At 44.6% G+C, this 14,235-nt stretch overlaps 1 protein-coding gene across 1 annotated transcript in view; it reads left to right on the top strand.

Moving 5' to 3' along the window:
* Positions 1-7,336: 7,336 nt before the first annotated feature.
* Positions 7,337-14,235, top strand: part of LOC104628463 (tumor necrosis factor receptor superfamily member EDAR-like) — a gene marked incomplete at its 3' end in the record, with an annotated part of 7,062 nt that continues 163 nt past the window's right edge. The window contains exons 1-3 of the mRNA XM_010297051.1: positions 7,337-7,387; positions 8,097-8,219; positions 9,320-9,501. Coding sequence (XP_010295353.1) covers positions 7,337-7,387; positions 8,097-8,219; positions 9,320-9,501 — 356 coding nt within the window. The remainder of the gene's footprint in view (positions 7,388-8,096; positions 8,220-9,319; positions 9,502-14,235) is intronic.

The following is a 14,235-nucleotide window of genomic DNA, read 5'->3' on the forward strand; positions in this document are numbered from 1 at the left end:
GCTCCCGGCGGGGAGCTTCCCCTCCCCGTGCTCCCGCGCCTTGCTCTTCCCAACAATGATAGCCGGGGCAGCCTGGGATGTAGCTTTGGATTTAAATGCGGCCAGCCTTTAGTTTACAAAAATAACAAATCCCCTTCAAAGAGAGTTATGTAAAAAATCGAATAATAAAAAACCTAATGTTTTTTGGCAGTGTATGTATCCCTTTGTCTGCAAGACAGAGGCCTGTTGACAAACAAGAGGCTTTTCTGGGACTCTAAAGTCAAGTATCAAAGTATAAATGGCCACCACTTAATACTGACTTCAGTATGTTTGCCAAACACGGTGAAACTGCCGCACCATTTCTTAGTGCGCCTGTACGAGGAACAGAAAGAAGTTAGTGGCCAGGACCCTCCTGACAACACCCTCCCCACGCAGCGACCTGCTCAGGGGACGCTCACCCCCCAAAGGCACCGCCGTGCTCAGCCCCCTCCCGCAGCACCGCAGCCGTGATTCAGATGTTTTCATGTAAACTGTGGAGAAAACAGAACTGTGTGTTGACCTCTCCAATAATTTTCTGGCTTTTAGCTCAGAAATGCAAATGTGCTGCAGAGCTAAGAGCAGATATTATTTATTGATGGCCACCACGGGATTTCTATTCTATTTACAATTTCAATAAGTTCTGCTGATGGTCACTGTAGGATTTCACCTCAATTCCTTCCTGTAAAGTATTTCTAAATTTCTCCACCTCTGTCCTGTCCCTCAACCATTACTGTATTAAAAATCTGTCAGTCTCTGCACGGTGCTAAAAATCCTCCGCTCCCCAAATACTGTGAGATTTGATGGGACTTGGCAGCTCACAGGATCAGACTCTGAGAAACGGAAGCAAAATGTGAGCTCAAATCCTTATCGATCTTAATAACACAAGTCAAGAGCCAGACTGTTTTTATTAGGTTATCTGTCATCTAGAAAGCATAAAGTAAAAGGAAGTGATGTTAGAAAAACATCATCGTTGCTTTGGTCGTTTGTATTTTCCTAATAAGCTTTTAATTTTCTCCTTCTGAACGGAAAGTAATACTTGTTTTAGGAACTGAGGAGAGCTTCTGAATCTAAATGACTTGGTTTTGTACCAGCAATTTTACCTCGCCCCTGGAAGCAAAATGCCAAAAACAAGTTTCCTCTCCCTCAGGTAGCGGCAGATGGGGAAACTTCTTAGGAAGCGGTGATGGAGAAAGCACAGAGCTGACACGGCGCTGGGATGACCCTGTAGACAGTGAACGATTGTACTGTTGCTCCTTCATTCTCGCCGTAGAATTACCAGGCTGGGGAGTCTCACGTGCTCATTTGCAGTTCTTCATAGTGATGTAAGATTCACCTTGCAACCATTTCCATGGAAAACTTGGGTGCCCTCCGGCAGCTGTGAGCTGGCAGCAGGACGAGCTCACCTGGGCAGTGGAGCAGGAGCTCTCCGGGGGGAACGGAGCGCAGCCCTGATGTGCCTCCAGCACACTGCTCCCACCGCTGCCCCTGCCAGCATTTCCTAAAAGAAAAGCCTGAGCCCTCCTAAAACAAACAAGCAAGCAAGCAAACCGAAAGGAATAATATGTCAGTTGTAGCACTTCCCGGCAGGCATTAGGAGGGGCTGAAAATAACAGGTAAGTCTTCATGTGAATCACCTGAGAAAAATTTTAGTTTTGGAGAGATGGGAAACAAGCTTCTCCCACTGAGGAAAGTCCTTATGGGGACTGGCCAGAAAAGTCAAGATTTTTTTCCCCATTACAAATATGAGGTTTCTGATTTTTTGAAATTGTGCGTCAGAACAAATCCCGGAATTTTTTTTTTGTAATTATAGAAAACAAAAGAGATCATGTGACTTTGCCTAAGGGTCAGGGCAGCCTTTTGACTAGGGGAGGTACAAGTCCCTGCTTACATTTTTACCCTAATGAGTATTTTCTTGTTTGTATAAAGCAGCACCAACCACGGCAGCCTCCATGGCAGGAGGTCATGAGCACCTTTTCCCTTCAGCATCACTTCCCCACCAAAATATCAGCCTTTCCCGTGGGAGCACCACCGAAGTGGGATGCGTTGCAATGGCAGGTTGTGGGATCGATGAATTACTGTTTTCCTGCCTCAAAAGCCATCCCATACTCCCTCCCCCAGCGGCTCGGGTTGCTGGGGTGGCCGGGAGAGAGGTTTGCCTGCGAGCTGCGTGCCCTGGGAGGACTTTGGGGCAGGGATGGATATCAGCGTGCTCCTTCAGCAGCCCTGGCCCAGCGGGGTTGGGTTTTGGAGGGAAGCTGCTGGCAGAGGGAAGCCAAATTGGGGCCATGCTGGTAGCAAGGGGACTGGGGGTGGCAGCTGGCTGAGATCCCTTCAGCCCCCCACACCTCGTTAGTGCCCCCATTGCTGCAGGAACGCATGCCAGCCGCACAAAGTGTGTTGAAAAGAGCCTTTTCTTCTTTCTTGCTTTTTTTTCCTGCATGGTAGCCTCTTTTTTTTTCTCCTGAAATCCTTTTCAGAAAGCTGATGGCCCGTCTACATGAGAGCCAACATGTGTCTTTATGTAAGGTGAGAAAACAGGTTCAAATATGGACTTCCAGATGTAGTTTCCAGACAAGTGAGTCTCTTTGTAAGAGACAGATAGCTCTTCATTAGGCTTGACTGCCCCCACGTACTCAGCACATGGTGCCCCCATTAACAAATTAAAGAATCTTTTATTTCCCCTCTTGTCAATGCAGCTCCCACTGGAAAGAATCTTTTTTCTGTGCCCAAGCAATGAATTATTTTCCTGACAGAGTTGCCAGATCACAGAGACAATTAAAGTTTTATGTGTAGCTTGAGCTGTTCTCGCTTCCTTTTGATGTTTCAGTTAAAGGGAAGAAGAGAGTTGTGTCGTTTTTACACTTTTTACATCTCTCTCTGAGGTAATTTTTAAGATGTATTTGCAAGGTCAAAGCGATAAAAAACAGATATAGGAAACACTGTAGTTCATATTGTCCTACTAATATTGTTCTGCACAATATTTTGCACAACAATACAAACTGTAACCAAGGCTACAAAATAGTTTTCTTCATCATCTCTATGTTTCCATTTCCTTATAGTTCTCTAAGCTTATTGTCTCCCCGAGCTTGCGCTGCCATGACTGTCATTCAGTGATGGGCTGAGGGAATCCTCTTTCCTCCTGGAAGAAAAACTCAGACCATATCTTTTTTCACAAGGCTGGAGCCAGACTGAACTCTGCTGCTGGACTCTGAAACCTGTGAGGCTTTGTAGTGAGGGTTCTATGTTTATCGCAGGTAAGAAGGATTTAGCAGCAGCGGGAGCATCCAGGGATTATCTACTGAGCCTGTGCAAAAAACTGTGATAACCTGTGGAAAAGGCCGGTCATGACGTTCCTCTCATAAACCCTGGGAACTCGGGGCAAGCTCTGGGTTTGTCGGTGGCACCTGTGAAGTACATACAACCTGCCCACGTTTATTTATACGAAACCTTTTGTCTTGCATTCTGCTGTCCATTGCTGTTCTTGTTAGTAGTGGAGGTCTTGGATGTGGTGCCGTGATCGATACCGATTTGCCAGCTACTCCGGAATGCCATTCATAATCACAGACCTGCTAACCAAACCACTTCTTAGAGAACCCCAGAAGAGAAATGCATATAGAAATATCAAAGTGGTGAAGTTGTCGGACATGGCAGTTTTGCCTTTCCCTCTTGCAAAGTTAAATTTTGTGTCCTTGAAGTATGTCTGCATCAGTGATGAAATTAAAGAAATGCAGAGACACAAAAAAAAACCCCTCTCTACAACATTAAGAAAGATGTACTTCTGTATTTCAATCCATGTATTTGTTTTCACCCCTTTTTCAAAATTTTTTAAAACCAAAAAGTTTTAAAACTTTTGAATGTTTTATGATAGGATATCATATGGATAGGAATGATAGGAAATTTTCTTTTGCACTGGGTTAATACTGAAGCTACAGAATTAAAATAACAGCTAAGATCATGCATCAAAGGCTGTGAGTTTTAGCTTAGACCACCAGCTAGGGTAACCTCCTTGCTTGCACATTCCCTATCTTTACTCCATTACTCATGGATACTACAAGTATCATGGCAGTGCTGCCTTATCAAATTCAAAGGCTGTCTACCGCCAGTGATGCTTTTTCTCCTTTGGACAGCATGAGCTAAACATGTTCTGCTGGTGATGTATTTATTTGTTTGTTTGTTTGTTTATTTGTATCTGCCAGTTCTTGGTAAGAAGCCGCAAAGACTATATAGAAAGGCCTTTTGTCTGGGAGGAGAAATATTTGAGTAATAGGGTCCCAGGCGTCTCTTCTCCTATTCCCCCAGGCCAAATTTGTGCCTTGCAGTCTACAGGAGAGAAGCTGAGACAACAAGTCTCTAGCATTTCTTGCTGCAGTTGCCACTGGGAAAATAGTCTTCCTTTTCCTGTCAGCTTATGTGTATATTCTTAACAGCTATTAACAAATATGCCCCGAAAGGCAAATATGACTGTAATTAGCAACCCCCTCTAGTCATGACGAGGCTTGCTGCATGCTGCACACCTGATCCACAAAGACACAGGTCTGTGTTTTACACCTCCTCTCCGGAGACACCCACGCAGCCTAAACAAAAACACGACTGAGGATCTGTGGAGGGCTCGGTGGATGAGCTGCCAAAGATCCCAAATTGCTTTAGGAGCGATCGCATGGTCCCAGCAAAAATACATCTCCAGCTCCTTCCTGCTCGCCATTGCCGGCCATCCCACAGGAGACAGTCATTTGCTTTAGTCAAAGCGTGGCAGAGTACAAAGGAAAGGTGAAGCATCTGTTGATTCATTAAGAACTAATTGCTTTTAGAGATTAGGGGCCATAATATCTGGTCACTGTTTTTCCTGTTTCTTGGCCAATGCAGGCTCATTGTCCAAGCTTTACATGTCTCCACAGATGTCAGCTAGAGACAGCTGCAATCACAGCACTAGAAGATCCCTTGTTGTGTACATGGGATTAATTTGTGACATAATATGGTGGGGGTGTAAATTAACATGCCTGAGAATTGACAGCAAGTCCAAGAACAGCCTGGCATGTCTTGGTAGATATTGTCAGGGAACATCCCAGCTGAGGAGCTACCTATGGCCCTCCTGCCAGAAACCTCCTGCCTTTGCCTTCCCCCACTCTTACATTATAAAAATGAAGTAAGCATTTTGGTTTTGAACTCCAAAGGAAGAAAAAAAAAAAACCCAATCCAAACAGAAAATAATACAGCCAGTTTATGGCAGTGTGCTTGAATAGGGGGATGAATAATTAAATTTAACTTTTTGGTATTCCCATCTGGGGCAAAAGTCTCCCCTAGAGTTCTAATTTGGCCATACTCAGCACTTTGAACTGGGTTTTTCTAACTAAAAAAGTGTTTCCCATATGCTTGACATATTGCTCCGTATAATGATGGAATGCACGGGGAAAAATCTATGTTTACATTCAAAACATACCCCCACATGCATATTTACATTGAGAGAGAGAAAAATATTTTATGTATGTATGTATAACTTGACACTTTTCAATGTTCTATGTAAATAAATGCCAAATGGATAGAGAGGATTGTATTGTACATTAATGGGCTACAATTCTTCATTTCCATTTTTCAAATCTGGCTATGATTGCATACAAGTACCTCAAACAGCAAACATCTGGGTGGTTTCAAAGCAACTGAAGCATGTTTTACTGTAAGACATATTCTTACTGTACAGTTATGGATCCAAGTGAAAGTTTTGGTCCTGAGCAGCCTCAGATCCAATTTATAATAAATACAATGATTTTGCAGTATCAGTGGTGACACAGCCTTAATAATATCCATAGTTAAAGTCCAACAAGCTCTTTTATAATTAGCATTCAGTTTAACAGACATGTGTTAAAACTACATATCCTTGGAACTTTTCCAAGCAACTGCACTGTCATAGCCAAAGCCTTCGTCCAACTTAAATTTTTGACAGTTTATACAGTTGCATGACTATTTGCCATCTCTTACCTCCAGATTTAGGATACTTTATCTCTGATTCTCTTTTGTTTTTAGGTTTCAAAGTGCAATTTCCTGCAGAAACGAATATACTCATAATTCAGGTTGTCCACCCACCCACCCAGTTACCTGTCTCAGCTAGCCCAATTGCTGGAAGGAACGTATAAAGCAAGTTCACAGCTTGATGCTGGAGTGATATAATCTTTGCTTAATCTACTTAGTGTTTAAAAATGTAAATGTTAGTGGCTATCTCAAATACGAGAGCGCTGCTCTCATGTAGGTTGCATGCTCGCATGTGGCACAAAGCAGTAATTGTACTCCTCTGGGAAACTAAAAGACTTGTAGTGTCTGAGACCTGGAAAATTTAAAGAGTAGTTTACATCTGCTAGGACCAAAGTGTTGCAACTCTATCGCAAACATTTGCAATTTGAAGCTGTAAAATCCCTAGGGCACATTAAGTGCTGTAACAATACTGTTAAATATGTTGTATCGTGCTAACGGAACAATTTGTGCCTCCTTTTCCTGTCTCTTTTTTTTCTCCTTAGAAAGAAATCCAGTACATGAATATGTAACATCAGCTCTCATTCAAAATTATTCATTTGAAGAAATGAAATAAATTAGCACGTGTGTTTATAACAGAGATTGTAGGCTTTCTTTTCCCCAACCATTACAATAGCACTTCAAATGTAAAGTTTGGCTTCTTCCTTGAGTTTAACCTCTGAAATCTGCCGTTTGTTTACTGAGAACAAAAAGCAGCCAACGCTTCCTACAAGAGGCAGCTCTGGGTTTTCTCAGGGGATCGCAAGAGCAGGCGAGGAAGGTGCAGCCCCGGCCTGCCGGCTGCCCACGCTGCTTGCTGTCGGCCCGCTGCCGGGCTCTGCTTTTGGCTGCTCCATCTAGGTCTTGCCTAGGCTGATCTGATCTAGCGGGGTCAAGCGCTAAGCGGTGTGGACACGAGCCAGGCTACTCATCCCCGTCCCTCTTTCATTCAGCGGTTGGGATGTAGCTCTCGGTTCCTCCGTGGGAGGATTCCTCAGCAAGCCAAGAGGTGCCGGGGCTCAGGACGGGTTCCTCATTGACAGGTTTCTGTAACGGGTGCAAGGCCGGGCTCCCTCACGCCGCCAGTCTTCCCAAAGAGAGGGAGGAGGTGTGCAGGAGGGGCGTGCCGCCTGTGCGTGTGTGTCAGCGCACGTGCGCTCTCCCCCTCTCCTTGCTTAGTCCCCCGGGCATAGCTCCCGCGTAACCTTTGTTCCGCTTATGAGCCCTTCTGTTCTTATTTTGGCAACACACACAAATATTTACTCATGTACATAAACAATTGCCCATTCTATCTTTTCAGGTAAAACATCAAGAGAGCATGGCTCACCTGGGTGAACGAAAATGGACTCACGTGTTCCCTTTTCTCGTGGTAGGTATTTCTGTGTGGACGGGTCTCTCCGGCCTCCATTGGTAACCGCATTCTGCTTGGGCGTTTGCAAACATCTGTGAACAGCCATGGCACAGCGACAGGTGACTTAGGGACTGAACCCCGATGTAGTGGTCGGTTTCCATTCATTGAAACGCCTGGCCATGTGCTGCTTAAACGGAGGCTGCTGGGGAGGAGGGGGAAGGAGGAGGACTCGGGACGGAGCAGAGACAGAAGGCGCTGGGAGAGCAGGTGAGCCTGGGTGCCACGTGAAGCACAGCCCTATCACGGTCGAGGCCCAAGGCAGCGCATTATCTCAGGTTGCTATAATGGTCCCTTGCAGTCTCATTTACGAAGGCTCATTAGAGCTGGGAGGAGTGAGGGTGTCGAACTCGGGCGTTTGCTATGCAGGAGAGCGTGAGAATTAACAGGTCAGGAATCACGGCCTTCAGTATTTTGAGGAGTAGCTGTGCCAACGTGCACAAACGTCGGTGCTCTGAGAAACTCTTAGAAGGACGAGGCTTCTGAAAGCTGCACCTGCCCCCATCCCTCGTAGTGGCATCACTTCTGTTTCGTGGCCTCAGGGGGGTTTGATGTTGCAGCGCCAGCCCTGCCGCCTCTGAGCCACAGCAGCTGGGCAAGGGGAGGGGGCGAGCGGTGGGGGACAAAGGCAGTGGAAGTGACGGCGCTCTGGGGTGCTCTCTGGTGACAGGTCTCCCTGGTGTACTCTGCCAGTGCCGAATACTCCAACTGCGGCGAGAACGAATACTACAACCAGACCACGGGCATGTGCCACGACTGCCCCAAGTGCGAGCCGGGCGAAGAGCCTTACATGGTAATTTCAGCTTTTTCTGCTGGTAGGGGGAACAGATCAAGCGCCAAATGCAAAAGAAATTTTGTTACATGGAGGTAATATATGGAGAGGAGAGAAAATGGGGAAGGACAGAGATGCTGAAGCAGGAGTTCTCACACCCGCAAGTGTGTCATGAGAGCGAGGCACTGTGCATGCATGCTGGTAAACCACATCCCAGGAGCAGCCTGGTAAAAGTGATATTGTACGAGTTGTAAGGTAAAAGTTTCAGGCACAGTCTCTGCCAGTCCATTCTCACCTCAGTAGTTATTTAAAATCTGACACTGCTGTTCCGACACAGTGTGATAAGTCAGTTAGTCGGGCGTGCTCGCTGGCCCCCCACACCGAGAATTTAATTTTGCTCTCCCGCTAAGATATTTTGGCACTAGAGGAACTTGGATGCTTCTGCAACATTTTAAATTACGGTTCCTAAGTAACCATTTGATTTACAGTAGATAATTGTTGCTTATTAAAAAAATAAATTACTGAAATCCCGTTTGGTTTTAATGGGATAAACATCCTATTGCAAGAATTTCACACAGTTAGTAGTCCTGAACAAGTACGTTTGAATAATAACCGGTTGGCTTTAGTTTTATTTAATCTAAACATAATGTTCAGCTGGGACGTGTGAGTTCAGAGGCTACAAAATCTCATCTGAACATTGCCTTTTGTGATGTTGCCTCTGGCCTGTCCTAGCATGAAAGCAAGATTGCTGATATCCCTGCTGCAGCCGTGTTTCCCCTGTAATCTTCTTCTCTACACTTCAATTTTCAGTTCACTTTCTATCTGAGCAGCAGCTGAAATTCACTTCCATGACTTGCTAGAATATGGTATAAATAGCTATGGGCACTGTCAAGAGTACGATGCTCCGGTTCCCCTTTTCCCTCTCCAGCACACAGCGTGATGCATCCTTATATTCCTCCGTGGCCTTTTTAGGACAGGCACTAAGCGACCAAAGGACAGAGTTCCTCCCCTTGGTATGATGCTGTACTGCAAAGCCAATGGGCCAGGCCATGAACGTTGCCTTTTGCTAGAAGCCGGTGTGCAGCGCAAGCCTGCTTTTCGGTGACTTTGTGTTGTTGCAGACGTGTGGATATGGCACCAAAGATGAGGACTACGGCTGCATCCCCTGCCCTTCGGAGAAATTTTCCAGAGGAGGTTACCAGATATGCAGGCGGCACAAAGACTGCGAGGGTTTTTTTCGAGCCACGGTCATGACACCTGGCGATCAGGAGAATGATGCAGAGTGTGGTCCTTGTCTCCCGGGGTAAGGACTTAACCGTGGATCTTTGCTCTACCCACAGCACTGCAAAATACTTTTTTAATGTCAAAATCTCTGACAGCCTCTCTTCATGTCCTAGCTGTCTGTAGGTACAACACTGGTGCATTATGCTTTCCAGTCTCTGCTAAAACAATACATTTGAATGTTTCAAAAGCATTGGTGAATTCAGTAAATCAGAAGATGTCATTAATCTTACTGAAATCTCACTGAAGAAACAACTGTTGGGAACAACTAGAAAAACTGAAATTTCTCCTCTTCCTAGAATTGGAAAGGGAACAGTTCAGGTACCCAAGCACAGGTGTGCAGTGCCATTTTAGATGCTCTCAGAAACGCAGCTTGGCCTCCAGCTGTGGCTTCAGAGGGCCACCTTGTAAGTCCTGTGTCCTACAAACGAGCTCCATGAAGATGCCACAGACACCCCATAGGGTCCATGCTGGCACTACAGCAAGCTTAGGAACATAAAATATCTCCTCTCCAGATGTGACCAGCTAGCAGATTTGTCAGCAGTTGACAGCGTTAGCTAACATAACTGTTAGGTGAGATTTACCAAGGCATTTCAGTCTCTTAGGGTCCTTTCCAGCCAACAGAAAGGGGTCTAAAGAGCTGCTAATGTGATATGTGTGCTGTTGTTTAGAGTCAAAACTTGTTCCAGGGCTGGCTGAAGGGGCTTAAAATAGATGCTGTTTATTAAGTCCACCTTTTTAATGGTCTCTCACGCTCAGTGTAATTCTGATAGTAATAGTGAGAAAGTAATTGATACATTGAATATGTTAGCAATACATTCTTGACAATATTACCTTTGAAAGTCTGCAAACCCAAGCATACATCTGGTTTCTCAACACTGTTTTTGTAGGGTGAGTAGATATTCTAAAACACAACCTTACTGTACATACCTTTTCAGTTTCTGCCAGTGTGTCTCTTTGGCTTAGAGAGTAATTCCTACTGACATTTGGCTTTTGTGCAGTTTGCAGACACTGCATAACCCACACTACTTACAGCGCAGGAAACCCTGTTAAAGAGGCCCTCCAAGCTTCCAGGTTTATTCTATCAGTAAGTCTGTGTGAAATTTTCACAGTTTACAAATAAAAAGGACTTGTCTAGCTGCCAGCCAAGCAAACTGATGATGTGATTTGAAAAGAGCTCCCTTTTGACTTCCCCTCATACATCATAAAGAGCAAGAAAGTTAAATAGTGGCCACAGTTGTGTTTTGCAATTTTGTCAGGACTAATGAGGTCACCCAGGTGGGAGCGGGGTGCTCGCTGAAAATAATCAGCTTGTACAGCTGGTGCTTGGGGAGTAACGTCAAAACACCGTGTTTGCACAGGTGTAACCTGTAGCAGAAGTCGGCCTGCCGGAGCCTGGCAGTGTGCCGCTCTGTGTGTGACTCTCAGGTTCTGGGACAGTTTGGAAAGACCAGCAGTTAAGGAGAAACACCATCTTTCTCCAAACCTGAAGAAATGAAATTCTCCAGATAAATTAAATATGGGCTAAAACAAGCTCTGAAGCCGCCTTGACTCCTCGTGTGGCTTAGAGACCCCAGGTGTTGCTCCTGCGCAATAGTGGGGGAAATGCAGAGCCCCTGCGTCAGAGCAGAGAGCTGGCGAGCAGTGCCGACCGACTGGCCACCCTTTCTCATTGCCCCCAGTGGCACAGGGACCTGGGTGAGTGGCAGCTGGCAGAGTGCTCCCTTGCCTGGGCAATAAACCTCAAAGAGCCCCTGGAGTCAAAGGGAGAGAAAAATTAAAGTTTCCATTTTCAGAGGACTGTGCTTCCGTAATGCACTGCAGACCTTCCCAAGGCAGCAGTCCGCATGCAGCAATCTATATTTAGGGGTATCTCATCTCTTTCCTATTTTTCACCAGCTCAGTAAAACAGCCTGAGGAAAAGATGAGCGTGTGGCACATTCTGGCCAAAAGTTTTTAGACAAAACACCACTGAACTGGGAGCCTTTCCCCACGACCTACAAGTGACTTCCTCCATCATTTGCCTTAAAATAGGTGCTGGATAATTATATATTTTTCCTTCTATTTTTTTTCACTATTACTGATGACCAGTTTTAGGGAAGAAGGAGACATTTGGTACAAGAGCATGGGTCATCCACTGCTCCTCTGTGCCCAGGTCCCCTTCCATATAAAATAGAAATAACACTATTTGTCACACTCACAAGAAAGATGCAAGACTGTGACCTGGGAAGAATTTGAAGGCTTAGCTCTGAAGCTGTTATCCTCAAAGCCGAAGTTCAGCTGCCAGTGAACTCTGGATGTACCTAGACCTAACATCCTGGGACACTGCAGGCTTTAGGTGCAGGAAATTAGATTCAGACTATTTCCCTCAATGGGGTGATCCATTAGGTGTTCCTGAAGTTTAATTGAGATCACAACAGACTAGGAGCAGCCACAGTGGGTCAGAGCAAGGGTCCCTCTATCCTGGTCATCTGTCTTCAGTAGCAGCCATAAGTGGAAACCCATAGAGGAGTAAGAACAGGCCAAGTCTATATGACACATATCCCTCACGCTGTCCCAGCACCTGTTTTCCGCTTGGAGTAAGTCCCTGGTCTCCTCACAAGATAGAAGTGCAAAGGGATCATTTTCTTTGAAAATGTAGTCAGAGATACCTTTGCTGCTAAAGCTTCCCCTTTTCATGTGTTTGTCCATGGTTTCAGCAAATCCAGGTTCTGTTCTCTTCTCTGAGGTGTTTTAAGAGAAGGAATGAGCTCTTTCCTCTGTTTTCTGAATCAAAAGGTTCGTCCAGAGAATTTCTAATGAAATAAAATCCCTCCCTGCAGTTCTGGATAAGGCAGTAGCTGCTTCCACCTATGTGCTCATCTCCTCCTTGTTGTCCCTCTGCAGACTGTCCCTGCTGAGAATAAGGCACCCCCTGGTCCCAGGTGCCCTGGTCCTTGCAGGAGGGTAGACCTAAACCTGGGACCAAGTCCCTGAGTGTGACGTGATACCACCAAGGTTAGCCTGAGATAAACCACCATGGTGTTAAGCAGGAAAACACTTAAGTCCATTTTTTAGTCTAGCCTTGGATTTTGCCTGTAATACTTCAAAATCTGAGCCTGGCAGGTGCTAAGGAAAGAGAAATAATGAACCTCATAGTGGAAGAGTAACACCATGAAAATTCGTGATTTCATTACTGTGCCACTTCTCCTCTGTAGTTAGAGGTACAAGGGAACCAAATATTTCCAACATCGCCTTTAATATTTAGTGCATTGCAAAATAGCCAGAAACACAAATCTGTTGCCAGATTACTTCATAGGGGTGAATCATTAGCGTTTGCAGCTGCAGAGCTTCCTCCTCACGCGGGTGAACAGTTGCTTGCCATGAGCATTCTCTTTGGTTTTCTTTATGTGTCCTCCACCATTCTGCATTGTGGCGAAACCCAAGAAATATTCCACCAGCTTGATTTAATTAACTGTCAGAAGGGCTGTTTGTCTTTCCTAAACCACTGTGGCTATTTGACTGTGGATCCTAACTGTCCTGTATTTTTCTTTATAGATTTATATGTATCTTTGGCCTGCCACTCTTTTTTGTGGTTTGGCAGTAATTTCCTGCTTATTTATTAACTGCTTCACAATCTAATGTTACGCAGGCCCCGATAAGAGAGGAAAGATGAAGTTTTGCTCCTGCAAGGAGGGTAGAGTGGCAGATGGGGTACAAGAGACATTCAAAGGGAAGAGTGAGAGTGAATCTTTTAAAACCAGTAAACGACAGTAGGAACCATGTTCATTTACCTGCTCTCTGAGATACCTCCAGCCTCTGTCCCCTCCTTGCATCTCTGCATACTCCATCTCTTGGACCTATATCCCCTATTTGTAGGCTGGGTCATTCATTAATGGCAAACTGCTTTGGATGGAGTTTCAGCAGTAATTTCCTAACAATGCGTATGTTTTCCAGAAAGAACACACTGCACATGCATAGACAGGTACGTGAGAGGAGAAAACAGATTTCTCATTGTGTCAGGTCTTTATTATGTTGAGTACCTGTCTACATAGAATGGATTATGAATCTATTAATTTCTTCATTAAAATTTGTAGTGATTTTCAAGTGATTTGTAGAGACATATCCATAATATCAACTGTGCATGATTTTGATGTAATTTACTCATTAAGTTGCCTGTGCATCCAATTCTTGCACAACCAATTACCTTATTTCAACACTAACTTTATTAGCAGCCCAGAATTTCAAATCATGAAAACCTTTCCTACATGCTGTAATTCCACTACCAAGGACTAGCTTATAAACTATACAGCAAGGAAGTAAAAAATAGACCCTGTAAAACCTAATCTGGCTTTCCCTGTAAAGCTGGTGTTTTCCTGCATTTTTTATACTGAGTTGGTTCAGATTAGGTTGTAATGTTATGGAGACTATTCTTACAGTGTTTGTGAAGAATATTAGCCAACCACATCCAACTGGTGGTCTTGCCCGAAAGATTACTGCTTCAAAAAATAGAGTTTCCTTATTTTGAAAAAGCTTATTTCAGGGCATGCTATAAACTGCAGCTTGAACTCAGCAGGGAGCGTAATGTTGTTTTAGGCAATGCTACTACTTGTTGTCATGTAGGCTTGATGGTTTATTAATTGCCTTATAGGAGGAAAGGAAGAAGAGAAACACAAACTCTATTCAGACAGTTTAAAAAAAAAAGTAATCTTTGCATCAAATTGCTTATAAAATTTTTTTTAAATGATTTTATCTCAATATAATTGGTTGCTGCTGA

This window comes from Phaethon lepturus, unplaced genomic scaffold (genome assembly GCF_000687285.1).
Source record: "Phaethon lepturus isolate BGI_N335 unplaced genomic scaffold, ASM68728v1 scaffold56271, whole genome shotgun sequence".
Taxonomy (NCBI): Eukaryota; Metazoa; Chordata; class Aves; order Phaethontiformes; family Phaethontidae; genus Phaethon; species Phaethon lepturus.